Genomic DNA, 16,149 nt, shown 5'->3' with positions numbered 1-16,149 from the left:
TCTTTTACTCTGTTCTTAATACTACCAACGCGATGATCTTTCAATCTTGTTAATGGAAACGCTTGTCAACTGATCGCGTAACGCAGGAAGTTGTCAAGTGCTAATCAGTTTTCTCACATTCACTGCAGCACGAAATGTCACGTTTTGTTTAGTAGGCGAGTTTCTGCAAGTTCTTTGCAAAGGGCAACTCTTCTAGGATAACTGCACTATGACCTAATGTTCAGAGATTAAATATTCTATTGGAATAAGATACTAAAGATGTTTATTAGGATGCAGATTTCTAACTAACTGTCATTTGTCCCCTGTCTTTTTAAAACGTTTACAGTCTACAGCACTAAACTAACTATTCACATTTGTGTTTTATGATAAGCCATTATCCTGATGAAGGAGTCCCATATAGGACATCAAAACGTCAGTTCTTTGTAACCAAACTGCCGGAAGAGCAATACTCGTTGATACACTATGCCTGACAGGAACAGCTTAAGTTATCACATGTCTGCACGCAACACATGTTATGATGGACACTCCTTGGGCCGCATGCGATTTGTTTCATCTCAATTACTTCCGCTGCTAACGGGCAATAAGCGCGTGTTAAGCAGTTTAATTCAACGACACGTTTACTTCGTACCTTACTGTAAAACTGGTAGGACTTGAGCTAGAATTTAATTTGTGTGGTTATTTGCTTCGTTATAAATTTGCTCATATTTTTGGGGTACAAAGCCCAAAATTAAGTCATTTTGCGCACGTCCCTCAATTCACTGGGCCGGAAATCACGTTGCAAGCGTTAGTGAATGTTGCATGCGTCGTGGAGTCCGATTAGACATTAAACCATTATAAGCAACATATGGTAAGATGAGTGTTTGCAATGTCGTTTATCAGTCTGCAAACTTGAAGGATGAGACTCATTTGTCAAACATGATGGTAAATACGCTAAACATGAAGCAATATCAACATGCGTTGCAAGTGCATGTAGTGACAGTGAATGACAGTGGTTTACTAAAAAAAGGCAAGACAAATCCATTTCTTTCATAAAAGATAAAAGCTTGGTTACTTAGTTTACTTAGATAAATTTAATACTTTGATCAAGAACGCTCGAAAATAAATTTTAAAGTCTGTACAAGAATATGTAAGAACATTTAAGAAATCAGTTACAGAAGTGTTAGTCCATACGATCAGTTAAGACCGCCTTAAGTGACGTCTGAGCTAATTTTAAACCTTTCATTTCATTTATGTTTGTTTTTTATTTCATTTTTCGACAATCAGGCGGCAGTCCGAGAACTGAAAATTGCCCTTTGTCGTTCACGGGATTCGAACCCAGGACACTCCCGGGGACGAATTCCGATCAGGTTTTTTATGTCTTTTATGTTATACAATACCAAAACTGAACAAAATAAATCGTTCTACAAATCAAATGTATTACACATTCTATCAACAGCATATTACATAAAACTGACACTACTTAATCCGTTATGATAAATGCATTATAACTGCCGCCTGCTGACTACAAAATCAGTGCTGTTGTGCATATCCAACAAGTTTTTGTCGCTGTCGGGTAATTTCAGTTTTTCTCAGAGATTGGAGGCGATTTGGAAAGAACTGAAGTCGCCCCAGAACGATAACCGGTTTCAATCGATATCGTATCGTCGATCGTGTTTGCTGCAACGACGTAAATTTAATGTTGCAAATGAATATGAAAACAAACGTCTTAGACAACAAAAACCTTGGGTTCTAAATATTCTCGGTCAAACAATACCATTATCTGTGATGTTTTATAGACTGATATTTGCTTGTATATTTGTGCTATTTTACCAATTGTGTTTTAAACAGGTTTAGATTGTCCCTTGTTAGACGAAATATATGCTATCAAGTCTATGCTTGGCATTCCTTGGGGATATTTTTCAGAAATATCCAGTCAATAAATCACTAACAGGAAAGTTACCTATAGACAAAAGGGGCTACGTGACTACTAGAGTTCATTGGGAATCACTGCTATGCTACAGATATACATTTAATACTACCAAGAACACGTGGTTATTTAGAATAGCCGTATGTAAATGGTCTTGGTTATGTTATCTCCAATATAGATCGTACTTATCGTAGCCAGGGTGCTTCTCCTGTTCTTGAGTCTGTTTGTTACAGCAGCAGGAAGAGCCTCAGTTTCCTGGCCACATCCCGGGCAACAAACAACATCTGGAATAAGGGAAACAAATTAGGATGTAAACTGCTTTGATAGGAAACATAAGTTTGCTAAAAAGACTGTCCGGATTTTTATAGGTTTGTAGAATGCATTAACTTATGCTTAGGTTGCTGTGGTCACCTTTCTTCTTTGTGGTTGCAGATGTTGTACCTTGAACCCTCATCGAGTAAGACTTGGAGAATTGAACTAAAAACAGAAGCCGAAATTTGGTATTGTGGCCAATTGGTCATTATGAATTAAATATAATGCTCAACCTGGAGATACATTAAGTTGAAAGTCTGATGGATTCTGCCTTTTTACTAATAAACACTTTTATCTTAACAATTGAAGCATCATTTGGTTCTAAATCTGAATTACTTATGGACGCACCAGAATTATTTCAAATTCAACTTTATTCACTAATTACAGATCAGCAATCTGAAACTTAAAGAGGTTTAAAATTTAAAACACAACTAGTTTGTTGCGTTGATTACTGGGATAAATGGTGTTTTCGTCAATGTGCTTATTCCCCACCAAACAATTCAAAGACTCGTAAAATTAACCTGATTTATTTAGTTTCAATCACACTCGAATGTATTTACTATTTATTCAAATCATCTTTTGCACAGAACATGAATCCCTGCTTTAAAGCCTTTTTACTCTGTTCAGTGCAAAATACTTATTTACCGTGGTTTTCATGCTGCTCCTCAATATAGGGTTTATGTTTGAGAACTTCCCAACCTCCAGGCCATTCTTGGAATTCTTCGGACATTATCGTTTCCGGTTTCAAAAACTCGCGCTGATTCTTCTGCAATTTCAACAAACAACTTTACGTAAATAATGAAGTTGTAGCCGACCTCATCGACAAACATTGTTACAATAATCCCGCAAATGATCTTAAGTCCTACCACAGGATAATTTTAATTCTTTCCTTATACGCCTTGCCATATTGGAAAGCTTGGTGATTCGGTATTGCGCTTTAAAATCCCTGGCTAACTGTGATTTAATTTGCAACTGAGTTTGATATCATTTAGCTGGATCAGTGGACAAGCTATTACGGAGTTTTCTCAACCTTGTTTCTGTACACATGAAATCTTCTTGCAAAGGGTAACTGATTTCACTCTGAAATTTCGTTTTATCAACCAAGTAGCTCTTCACTCAACCGTATGCATTTCAAGACTCCGAAACATATATTTTATGCTGTTAATTATTTTACATACAAGTACCAAGCGGTTAAATACTTTACTTACGAGTGTACAAGCCGACTGATTTGCTACAACACCTTCAACGGGCCTAGCGGACTACGATTTAATTCTGCAACTGAGTTTGATATAAGTTAGCTGGATCAGTGAGCAAGGATATCACGTTACCTTGTACAGAACTTTCACAACCTTTAACATTTTTCATTTACACAAATGTCCTTATTTTAAAAATCTCCGCAAAGCAAAGAGTGACTGATTAAATGTTTTTCACTCTGAAATTTTCTTTTAAAAAGCAAGTAACTTTTTGGCCACACTCACAAACATTTCAAGACTCCCTATACTCCCACATATTCCATATTAGTTAAACTCCTTACATACAGTAACAAGCAGTTAATTACTTTACTTACGAGTATGACAAGCTAGGAACTTACCCTGAACGAATACCGTCTAGCTCTTCCCGTGATTCCTCCAAATCCACCAAACTTGATGTAAGTTGTCTCCAGAAATAAGAAGAAGAATCCAACAGACAAACCCAAACCAAGAAACACGTACATTCCGATGAAAGCCTGTTTAAAATCGGTTTAAGCCGGTTGCTTTAAGTAGAACAAGTTCTATAATTAACATATTTACAAGGAAGTGGCATTTTACCATTTTTCCAACCTTAGCTTTTGGTTTCTCGAAAAGCTTCAATGATATGAACAATTCATCATTTAGAACAAAATGAAACAAATAATCTTATTCAAATAGAATAAATTCAATTGCAATCATTTGTTATTGTTTGGAATATTGGTTTTTGTACGGCTTGTTCATATTTATACTTTTTTATTGTTTCGCCTTCTACCCGGAACTGAAGTATTTGATCCGTTACTAAAATACCCATACGTGTTATCAACAGTTATAAATATTTTCACTTACTTTTATATCGAGTTGTCCGCCATCATCCAATGATATCATGCTTGTTGAAGATTCGCATTCCGTTTCCAAGTCGCCAAACCTACAGTAATTTAGAAGACCAATTTAAGGTCATTTCTTAACAACTATTGCAAATACAAGGCAGGTCGACAACGGAATAATTGCAAGCGTAATGCATTCATTGTTTGTTCGTTTGTGTTATTTTTATCCGTCGAGTTGCCTGTTTTATTGCAAGTCCGTTGAACCAATATGTTTTTGATTTTTACAACCTGGTGACTTGACTTTGTTTTGATAGGTTCCACTTAGTTGAAGCAATGTCGGTTAAGTTTCTTGCCCAAGGAAATATAAGCGGTCGAGACAGGATTAGAACCTATGACCTTGTGAACACGAGGCGGTTGAGCCTACCACTCGGTCATCATTTAAACGAACAACTGTGCATGCGTTTAAATAATTACAATTTACGAACAACAGTTTATGGATGAAGTGAGCAACTGAAGGGTGAACTTCAAAAAACAAAATGTGACAACAAACACCATTTCTGTTCGTAGTCGAACAGTTTTCCCACGTCTCGCAGATGGGAAATGTTGTCGTTGATTGCCGGAAGAAATATGAGTCCTTTCCGAACCGGCAAACCGATCTGGTAACCATAGAAACCGTCACCGACCTAGAAGCAATGTAAGATCTTGATGTTGGTCAGAAAGAAAAGATGAAATGTTTTTAAATACTTCATCATACTTCACCGTTTGTTTTTTGGGTACCAGAACTTTGTGTCGAGTTTTATTTTTCAAAGACAATGGCCACGAAAATCAGATCAATGGAGTTTTTTCAAGTTCAAGTAAATCATTTTAAACTTATGTATCTTTAACTGTAGAAGAATGAGGATTCAACTACATCTCTTACTATAAGCAAAATGCAATAACAGACTACAAGAATCAGTCTGTGTAACATGGGGTGGTGACCGACGGATCTGTCTTTACTTCAATGTCCAAAATTACTTAAAACGAGCGGCAGACGATCAGCGTCAAATATTCTATTTGAATCAGACGAAAACGATGCGTTTTTAATTAGGCAAAAGTTATATTTTACATTTTGAAAACAAAAGATAACACTGACGCTCATCGTCTACTGCTCTTAGTAATTATGGATGTCCCTTACTATCTTACATTCCTCGATCACAATGTGTAATTACCTGGTCGTTGTCGCAGCTAGCAGCAAGAGCTTGCACCACAGTTTTGAACGTGGATATCAACATGAAGTTGTCCTCACTAATTCGCTGCATTGCATCCTCAATATTGTCGAAGAGAGATTCGCTCTCTCGTCCTCTCACGTAATGCCACGTCGTACTACGAAAATATTTGACATAAGTTATATTACTTCTGTATTGCTTTAACATTGACTTTGCCGTTATTATTTTAATTGGACAAGGTTTAGCAGTTTTACAACAGGTTTGAACAGTTTAAGCAGTAAGGTTGCAGTTTTAAGTTCCGAATGACAACATGATAGAAAATCCTAATTTCCAACTGCAACTTTAAATCAAACACTGTCCAGGCAATAGATTAGCTGAGTGATTAATTCATTTAAAGTTATAAAAGTCCCCAAAAAATATAAAATGTAACTCATCATAGCACTCCAGGCCTATCTATCACCACAAGCACTTCTATGTGGCAAGGCGTAGGACAGAATAAACTGCTGTGGGATTCGAACCCACGACAGCAGCCTTTTCAGGACTCGCGCTTTACCAACTGAGCTACATAGGCTCAATCGTGGGCCCGTTGAAAGTCAAATCACAAGCACCGTTGCCTGCCTCATATGCAGCACATGTCAGCTTCGTAGCAGGGGATCGCCAATTCGATCAGTAATCAGTTTCAAACTTATCATTCTTTGTTGTTCCATTTTACTTATTTGGTGAATTTTTGCATTCAGTCTTTTCATACCTGTATGGATGATCCTTAGCAGTCGGCAAGATTTTCGTGAGCATCGGATTGTTAGAGAGCAAACCGTATTTCACCTCCTGTTGACTCGCAAGTTCATCCAGGGTTGTTATGCCTTGAGAGTTCACTTGAGTCATGAATGCTATAAATCCAAAGCAAAGTAGATTTAACGTCCATAAGTAATACCGAATGGGGCATAACTCTGTCTTCTGAGATATGCAAACCTCAAATACTTGTCATACACAGTTCTTTGTTTTAATGTATTTTGGTAACGTCAGGCGATGTCCACACAGTTGTGCATTATAGTCGTCATCTTTCAAGCAAGCTGGGTTATTCTATCTTTAAGTTATTTTGAAGAACATGAGTATTACAACGTGGTCATATAGTTGTCAGTCCACAAAGTCCACAGAAACTTACATATCATGTTAGCGGTGTAAGCTGCGATGACAAGCATCACGAAAAGCCACCAGGCACCGGAAAGCACTTTCAACGACGCAGATCTAGGATGACAAAGAAAACTTAAAGGCTTGCAAAAACATTCCCATCCTATGAAATAGTGGAACGCTGTATCAGTGTGTAACACAGTGTATTTCAATTATAGTATGCCAGGCTGATTGGAGTGGTTGTACCGAATCAACCAGGTCCTTCAAGCATTCCAATATGGCAAGACACAAGCAAAAAAATTCTGCTTGTAGTGGGACTCGAACCCATGACGAGAGCATTTCTGGGGTTGGCGCTCTAACAACTGAGCTACAAAGGCTAGGTGCTGAGCCCGCGCATGTCTGCTTCGAAGTAAAAGATTTCCAGTTCGGTAGTCTACTTCACTGACAAACAACAAGCGTGTGAACAGTTTTTTTTAAGGTTTGGTTTGGGTGACCGCTAAGTAGTTTTAAGAGACCGCAAGTGTTTCATTTAAATACCAAAAAATAGCCATATTTGCAATTTTGGGAAACCGCTGGAGAAATTTAACACCTTAAAAAAACACTGCGTGTGAAGTATGATATTACCTGGGCAGGAGTTGGGACGACTGCTCAACCAAAGCGGCAAAGTTGAACCAGAGACTGTTGAGGAACCCCAAGTGTTCGGAATGTTTCGCTCCCGGTCGTAAGTCACGTGACGCGCGCCGGAACTCGTAGGGATTGTGCTTGTTAATGTACGTCATCATAAGGGCGACCTGTTGTGGAGATAGGAGATATTTTCGTAGACATTGTGGAAATGCATTGAAAGCTTATAACATTTTATCTCATGTTACGTTTAAACAAACTTTGACTACAAATACGGAAAGTTTAGTAAAAGGTATAAACCAATCGTATGTAGGTTTCTGCAGAGAGTGTCAAGGTAGCAAAGGGTTACGACGGGCGATTTCCAAACGTTTTTGATCTATTGTCAAAATATTTAGTCAATATCAGTTTGTGGCTTCTTATCTGCCAAAGTTACTGTCATAAGCGATTATAGAAACCTATTATAACTGTAACACTACAAGTTTAAGTGACCCACTGAAAAAGTTTTTGTGACAAACTGCTAGGTCATTCTCGCATTTTGGAACCAATGTTTTAGTGTGCCTTTGATCACTCTCTTAATCACTCCTTACACAAAAGCACTTCACTCTTACCAGCACCAGTGTCGTCCACAGAACCACCCAGCTTTCCTCTTTAAACGGAGCAAGGAATTGCCAGATGCTAACTTCTTGATTCTTCTCCACTCTCTTGGTGAGGAGATACATCCGAAGAGTCTGAACCGGATTTGTGATGGACACAATGTCCGAGAGGAGGATCCTGTCTCCCTGGATGATCTTGTCGTAGAGGAAGATGTCGCACTAAAAGTGGAGGATTTCTTGTTAACACTTTGACTTGAATTTAACATTCCCTTTGTCGGCAAATGAATAACAATTGAAGTGCCAAGATTGAGTTGATTACAGTGGGACAAATATGTCCCAGATGAAAAGGTAGAATATATTTAGAGATTTTAGAAAATCCTGGTTGTGATTGTTAAAAGATGTTGTGGTGCAGCGGTAATTTTGGAAAATATTTACCTGGTGAAAATGGAAAATATGGCTGAAGATGATAATATTGCCTGCAAGTCAGTGAGATGCTCATGTCAGTTAATGTATTTTAGCTGCTCACACGTATTTGACACAGACTATACAACAGCTCAGACAATACAAACAAACACCAATGTTTCAAAAATTCTTACAAAACGTCTCACATTGCCATTAACCTCCACTAAAAGTTTTTTATGCAATTTTGGAAAGGCCACTATACTGAGGGAGCAGAGCTCAAAGTGAGAATGAGGATTCAAAACTTACCATGCCCGATTCAAATATCTCGTTCATTTCAAACTCAAGGTCAGATTCACTCAAGTTCGTCCCAGGTCCAAACCTTTCAGCGGTCTCAAGGCTCATCGTAAAATTAAACTTCATTGTTTCCGACAATGCCTTTATGACGTCATATAGAAACCCTTCGTAGCTTCCCGGAACCGGAAGTCCGTCTTCCATTTCCCACGACAACCAGGGTGGGTTCTGCAGCAATTGAGTGGGTTAAACAACAACGAGGACATTTTTTCACAATTACGTCATTTGCTCACCCAAACTGCTCCGACGACCAAGTCACGTGACGGGAGTTTTACACGCTCCACTGCAAACTGCTCATACGTCACGTTGACGTAACTTCGCACTCCGTTGCGCCCTCCGACGTTGAGGAGTTGGTGTACCTTAGATGAAAAGTGAAAAGTTTTAAAATTAAGTGTTAAATTGTTTTTCAAAACCCTGACAAAGGTTAGTAATATCGGAAAAGTGCTTTTTCGGTGAAAGATGTTCAAAGGTTTTTACTTACATTCTGACCATTGACTTGTGCGTGCACGTGTTCGATCGTATAGATGGGGTTAGAATCGTTGAAGTTTAACGATCCAAAGAAGGTGGCCTCGCAAGTGCTCTGGTTGTAGTTCTGAAACACATTTGGAACAGATTGAGATTGTCGCAAAAGTAAAGTAGGTCTCAGTTGAAATCATCTACTGAAACTACACGCTTTTCGAAGACAGTAGTACTGTATTTCAACAGGTTACTAACAACGTTGTGTATTGAAAGAGACAGATTTGAATGCCAAACCGTTCTGTAAAGTTTTTGCCCTGTTTAACTCTTTGTACACAGTTGATGTTCGTTCAGGGTATGGGTTTGTTAGCTGAGTCAAGCATTCCACTGGTTCAACACAAATTAGCGTGATAGTAATTAAGTTCTTTTGTGTTTATTTCATACAAGCTCTTTATTTCACTGTGTGTGTAGGTGCCACCAAAGTTTCAGACTACACTAGCTACAGCATCTAAAAACTGCTGCAGGAAAAACTGAAACAAGATATTCAGCTTGACTTACCCAAGTGTAAGTTGAAGCAAAGGGGCATGGATCGAACCTCGTCTTGATTTCGAACTTCGACGTGTGCTGATGGTGACCGGATGCCTGCCTCTTCCGCCTGTGTACGGCGTGTGAGGGCGCTGTGGAGCTACTCGGAACGCCGGATGACGGCGGGATAACGTCACTAGTGAGCACCTCCTTAATGAGGCAAGCTTCGAACTTTTTGTCCTAAATTTGAACTTCAGATAAATACTTTTGAACAGCGGTGGGAGTCAAATTTTTTGTCAGCCGATTCTGTTACAAAAAGCCTATTGACAGTGACCAGTAATGCTAACCGGTTCGCTGATCTCAAAATTTCGTCAGACGGTTCTATAGAACCGGTGCAAACCGACTGGATCCCACCACCGGTTTTGAATTATATGATGGTTTGTTTTAATATTTACCACATTCGAACTGACATCATGGCTCCCGTGAGTTTCTGGGGCAGGTTCCATAACATGTCCATGAGGTGGCGCAGTTGTCGTGGTCATCACGTGTCCATCAGGGGGCGCGGTTGTGGTGGTCATCACGTGCCCATGAGATGGCGCAGTTGTCGTGGTCATCACGTGGCCATCAGGTGGCGCAGTTGTCGTGGTCATTACGTGTCCATCAGGTGGCGCAGTTGTCGTGGTCATCACGTGTCCATCAGGTGGCGCAGTTGTCGTGGTCATCACGTGGCCATCAGGTGGCGCAGTTGTCGTGGTCATCACGTGTCCATCAGGTGGCGCAGTTGTCGTGGTCATCACGTGTCCATCAGGTGGCGCAGTTGTCGTGGTCATCACGTGGCCATCAGGTGGCGCAGTTGTCGTGGTCATCACGTGGCCATCAGGTGGCGCAGTTGTCGTGGTCATTACGTGGCCATCAGGTGGCGCAGTTGTCGTGGTCATCACGTGGCCATCAGGTGGCACAGTTGTCGTGGTCATTACGTGGCCATCAGGTGGCGCAGTTGTCGTGGTCATTACGTGGCCATCAGAAGGCGCAGTTGTCGTGGTCATCACGTGCCCATGAGGTGGCGCAGTTGTCGTGGTCATCACGTGTCCATGAGGTGGCGCAGTTGTCGTGGTCATCACTTGACGTTTACGACGACCATGTCCATGACCACTAGGGGCGGCAGTAGTTGTAGTGGTTGTCATAGCATGCCCATGACCACTAGGGGCGGCAGTAGTTGTAGTGGTTGTCATACTATGCCCATGACCACTAGGGGCGGCAGTAGTTGTGGTTGTCATAGCGTGCCCATGACCACTAGGGGCGGCAGTAGTTGTGGTTGTCATAGCGTGCCCATGACCACTAGCGGCGGCAGTGGTAGTGGTTGTCATACTATGTCCATAACCACCAGGGGCGGCAGTGGTAGTGGTTGTCATACTATGCCCATGACCACTAGCGGCGGCAGTGGTAGTGGTTGTCATAGCATGCCCATGACCACTAGGTGCTGTAGTTGATGTGTAAGTTACAGTGGAAGCTGTGTGAGTGGCGTTGACAATAAATCCGTTGGTTATTTTCACCCCACACAACTGAATCTTGAAAAACAATAATTTATACATTACTATTGTGATATGATTAACTCCCTGTGGCCATACAATGCTGTAGCTATCCATGCGTTTTCTACACTGGGAATGTACCAGTTGTCTGAATAAGCAAGTAACAATTAGTGCCTAAACAAATAGTGAAATGGCTTAAAACACATAGTTTGCATTGAGGTATAATTTTCAAATGCAAGAGTTTAAATACTTTAGTGACAATAACTCTTTCTTTCTGTAACTATTTACTGCTACCGGAATGGTTAATGTCTGATCGTTTCCAACGATTAAGACCGGTTTAATAGGATTTAGTTCAGCAATTAACTTTAATTTATTTGAAACACCCACTTCTTTATGGTGGTACATTTCCAGATTCTGGCATTCGGAAAACTTCGGATCAAGTCGGAATCTTTCGCAGGTCTCGACCATACCACGTGACACAATGCGGACCAGTGATTGGACGACGGTCTGGTAAAGCTTGTTCCCGTCTGTTTCGAGTTCAGGGTAGGCTGTTATGATCTCCAATGTAAGCGGCGTGACCAAGGGACTGTGTAGAAATGTGATACGGACTCCATCGTCCAAAAAGTTGTGCAACACTTGTGGATTGAGCAGCTAAACAAAACATTTAAATGAGTTGAGTTTATTACAAATCGTAGCAGCACAATTGCGCTAAAATATTTCCTTAGCTGGAAATAGCATCGCAACGTTGGGACGTTATAAAGCGCGACAAAGCTGAGGGGCACAATTGGTGGAAAGATGGTAAACGCGCTGGAGCTACACCGTTTTTCGTGAAATCAATTCATTTCGTGAAATCTAGTACACTACGGGCCTTGGTCAGGCAGTTGATTTACTGAATATATAATATTGTAACCAAACAATAAACATGCCCAGGTGAAAAAGTATCTCCTGTCTAAAATTTCTACTAAATTAATCTGCGAAAAATCTTTGCGAAATAACCCGATGTCGTTTTGGTCTAATTGTGACAACAACGTTGATATGTTTGCTAAAAGTGCAATCAGTACAGCAAAAATCATTGTAAACAAATTGTAATAGAGTGTGGATTCATAAGCAAAAAATCTCTTTCTGGTGGGCGAAAACGTCAGCAAAAGTTCTTGAAACAACAACTACTATTTTGTTTAGCATCACACCAGTTGAACGACAAATATGTTAAATCTCTTACCACGTTCGGGATGAACCAGTGGTAGTTTTCCGTCGACAGACTCAGTTGCCTGGCAACCGACATGATTCTGATCAGCCGCGTGTAAGAGCTCACGAGCACGTACGTTCTGTGGAGAAAATGAAAGGTCAAACCTCACGCGAACGCAGAAACCTCTTCGGGATTCGTACATGCATGGGTTCAAACCCCTTGAAGTATGTTTTTTTAATTTTAGCAGTTGCACCTGAGGCGCTAGACTCACCAACAAAACCACGAAAAATCTAATCGGGATTGCATCTTCAAGTAATTTAATGATGGTTAGACCGCTAACGACATACTAACGTTTTATTTAAAGTTACGACACAAAGAAATTTCCTTTCCTAACAAATAAAATTTTAATCAATTAACAGTTTTGCATACAGTATTTACACTTGAAACCTTCAAAAACAACACTTCTGTTATCGTGCTGCAAACATTATTTTAGGCCACTTTATTGAAGCTTATAGCTTGTGGAAACACAACAGTCAAGAAAATATATTTCACTAGATTTCTTGTTGTTCTGACCTGATGCCCTTTCGTCTCGCTTGAATGAGTTTCGAGCGGATGCTTTCGTCACTTTGTTGCGCCTCGAAAGCGACTACGTCAAGACCACGTGATCCAGCGTCCTGAATGTTCTGGAATGTGAACTGGACCTCTGCGAAACGAATCGTTCCCGGTTGAGTTTATTCGTCACTTGTAATTTCGGTCTTCGGTTTTGGTAATACTATTCCTTCTAACTAAAAGTTGAGCGATTCACTTGACATGTTCAAAAACAGACAGAGTGGAGGCTTGGAAATCCGGCGCTTGTCTTGCGTTTGATTACCGGCGCTTTTTCCCTTTAGCACTTTTCACTGAAAGCCGGTGGCATTATCCCGCGTTCAACGCGTTTCAGGCAAAGCAGGTTTTCAAATCATGACGCGTTCACAGTGTTTTTGTGCATCATGTTTGCTAAAATCGATTAGCGTTTTACTCGCTGGGTTGAGAAGAATTTATTTCCGCAGCTATCCTAACAGTATAAGGCGTTATGTGACGGGCATTTTAAGATTAAACTGTAGTGTTAAGTAAGTTAGCGCAGTGTTGTAAGCCTTGGTAGAGCGTTAAGTTGTTTAAGTCAAAGAAAGTTCGGTGAAATCAGTTTAAAAGTTGTGCTCGTGCTTAAATGATTTGGTGAACTCAGATTAGGCGAACATGAAACTGGCCAGCCCTGATACGAATTAAGGGATTCAAACCACGAGATGGCACTATTGAGTCAACTGCTGATCTTTTGCAACAAAAAGGTGACCATACTACTTTTGTTAGCTAGAATAAGTAGGTTAAAACAATAGCTCAAAATGCCATAGTACTTCATATCTATTAAAGCCGCTGTACCAAATCAAGCCGGCGTTTCGGGCATTGCAACATAGGCGGTTTTTAGTTTGCACAAACGGTTTAGGGCTGATACTACAATGAACGTATGTTTCTTACAGCTGTACATAAAGATACGTAGGAGGATACAATTGCAATTTAACAAATGTTTATGGGCATGTAGCGGTTTATATTGAATACAAATCTTCTGCTGTTGTGGGTTAGGTTTCGATTTTTGCGCAAGACACGCTTGTTGCAACTACGGACTGCCGATTGAGGGATTTTCTCAACAGAAGCTGATGCCTTACCGTCATTTTTGTCGTATAGCACAGCAGCTGATTTCCATTCGTATTGCTTCACAGCTTCGAAGAACGAAGCCATAAGCGAAGAATCGGAAGGCATCAAGTAATGGATTCTATTGAATAAACAGTTTTTAGGTGCGCATGGCATTAGATTTGCTACTTCGAAAGAACTTGTATATCTGGTCCAAAAGCAAGTTCACTTAAATTCAAACGTTCTTTTCTAATTTGATAAGCAAAAAGTTTAAAACAGTTAAAAATAACAACAAAAGTCCTCTAAATTTTTTTTTTTTCAGATTTGTTGGTTATTGCTAAAAAAAAAACATTTAATCAGTTTTGCGATATTGTGTTCAGTTGAAACAATTTCAGTTCATTGTCATATAATTCGTATTCAAAAATACCTAAAACTACTGAGACATTAATTTGTTTTTGATGCTGCCTAATACGCAAAATTGCTAGGAGACAGATTTCAATACAACCGACCTGTTATAATCCAGGTCATGGTCACAGTTGTGAGACGACCCGGTGACGTAGAAGAATGGAACAAGTTGAAAATACGGAGCCAATGACGTACACGGTAGGTCACGTGATGCAACTACCACCGCGGTGAATGTTTTCTTGCCGAGAATTTCTGAACAACATGAGATGTTAAATTTACGCACATGTTTACTTCAACATTAAACCCAACAGCAACTTTATTTTTTCACAAACGGTCCTTGTTTCCAATTCGTTTCATACATGCAAGTTTGTATTTGTAAATTTAACACATATACATGCATATGTTAATTTGGCTCCTATTTGTATGCCTGTCTCTATTTAATCCAGCATCCAGTTCATAAGTTACATGCCAAACACAATTAACAATTAACAGAAAATATTTTGTACCAAAGTTCTCTGGCATCTTAATTTCAGGAAAGCTGCTTCTGTAAGGTTGATTTTAATACACACTATACCTAATTCATGTGTATATTTTCGCCCATGTCGGGTACTTTATTTTTTTTCAATCCGATGTATTAAATAGTTCCTGTGTCCGGAAAATTTATGTTAAATCTGTATCACGAAACTAAGTTGGTACCAACGATGAAAATGATGTCGTTCATTTCGACTTTGCACATCTGGAAACGTATCCACATGTATTACCTATAAATTCAGTTGTAGCTTCTTTGCTAAACTTTTCAACTTCAAACTCGAATCGGTCGTCGATTCCATAAACTACCGGGTAACTATCCAGAGTTGATTTAATGGATTGAGCGATAGCTGCGTTCGTCGAATCGTGATAAACGGCTACAGAAAGAAAAATGAATGTAATACACGTAAACTTGTCTATAATCTCACAAATCTACACACTATATCCAGTGGTGGGATTCAGCCGTTTCGCACCGGTTCTACAGAACCTTCTCAAGAAATTTTATGAGATCAGCGAACCGGTTAGCATTACTGGTTACTGTCAATGGACTTTTCGTAACAGAACCGGCTGAAAAACAGGACTTCTGTGATAGAACCGGCTGACAAAAAATTTGAATCCCACCACTGACTATATCTCGACTTACCGAACCGAAGAAGGGTTTTCACTGATGACGTCACTAACGGTGATGTCACAAACAAAAACAGAAAAGTTGCATAAAAATTCATTTTGCTTGAAACCACATCTTACCCCAGCTCAAAACAGTCAGATCTGGAATCTAAATATTCCTAACCTCTATCGCATTCTAGAACGTCGCTATGTGACGTCATAAAGGAATCGAGTTTGTATCTAAACGACGCGCTAAGCGGTTAATTGTTGTGCAAACCGCGAGACGTCTAATTATTGCGTAACAATGAGGACGGCTAAACAGGTCGGTTTCCGAAGGACAACATTGATGTGGCTTTGACAAAGTAGTACTAATGTGACACAACAAAATAGGCAGACTTAGCTATTATATGACGCCACTGCCTTTACAAACGCTGCTTAGTGTATCTTTTTTCTTTAGTCCTCATAGATTACACGAAAGCCTAGATGAAATATCCACATACTGTTGTTGCCAGGCATATTTCATAAACTTTCTCCCGTTTAACCGGCAATTTCATATAACCCATCTGACGTTTCGACGTCTCTTACAGGGGACATCTTCATCAGGGTAATGTCAGCTACCCAAAACAGTTGTTCTTATAAGTCCAAATAATAGAAGAAACATAGCCTTTATTTGTTTGC

At 39.8% G+C, this 16,149-nt stretch overlaps 1 protein-coding gene across 1 annotated transcript; it reads right to left on the bottom strand.

Moving 5' to 3' along the window:
• Positions 1-1,166: 1,166 nt before the first annotated feature.
• LOC145232630 (uncharacterized) lies at positions 1,167-15,987 on the bottom strand. Its single transcript, XM_080097291.1, has 24 exons — positions 15,972-15,987; positions 15,099-15,242; positions 14,442-14,589; positions 13,968-14,074; positions 12,841-13,000; positions 12,301-12,406; positions 11,469-11,732; positions 10,008-11,120; positions 9,586-9,792; positions 9,053-9,163; positions 8,805-8,930; positions 8,527-8,739; positions 7,834-8,037; positions 7,229-7,395; positions 6,639-6,721; positions 6,225-6,363; positions 5,480-5,633; positions 4,824-4,954; positions 4,294-4,372; positions 3,810-3,944; positions 2,864-2,984; positions 2,318-2,383; positions 2,092-2,190; positions 1,167-1,656 (listed from the first exon to the last, which is right to left on the bottom strand). The coding sequence occupies exons 1-24, from the start codon at positions 15,985-15,987 to the stop codon at positions 1,559-1,561; spliced, it is 4,191 nt and encodes a 1,396-aa protein (XP_079953417.1). The 3' UTR covers positions 1,167-1,558.
• Positions 15,988-16,149: the final 162 nt, after the last annotated feature.

The sequence above is a fragment of the Phallusia mammillata genome, chromosome 6, assembly GCF_965637545.1.
Source record: "Phallusia mammillata chromosome 6, kaPhaMamm4.hap1.1, whole genome shotgun sequence".
Taxonomy (NCBI): Eukaryota; Metazoa; Chordata; class Ascidiacea; order Phlebobranchia; family Ascidiidae; genus Phallusia; species Phallusia mammillata.
Note: the sequence above shows the minus strand (reverse complement) of the source record. Positions and strands in the feature narration are given on the sequence as shown.

What these genes read in the sequence shown, in the direction of transcription:
- LOC145232630 (XM_080097291.1), bottom strand. An exon ending in GCGAGACGAAAGGGCATCAG is followed by an intron (nt 12,407 to 12,840) that starts GTCAGAACAACA and finishes TTTTCTCCACAG; the next exon opens with AACGTACGTGCTCGTGAGCT. An exon ending in TCGTCCCAACTCCTGCCCAG is followed by an intron (nt 6,722 to 7,228) that starts GTAATATCATAC and finishes TTGTCATCCTAG; the next exon opens with ATCTGCGTCGTTGAAAGTGC.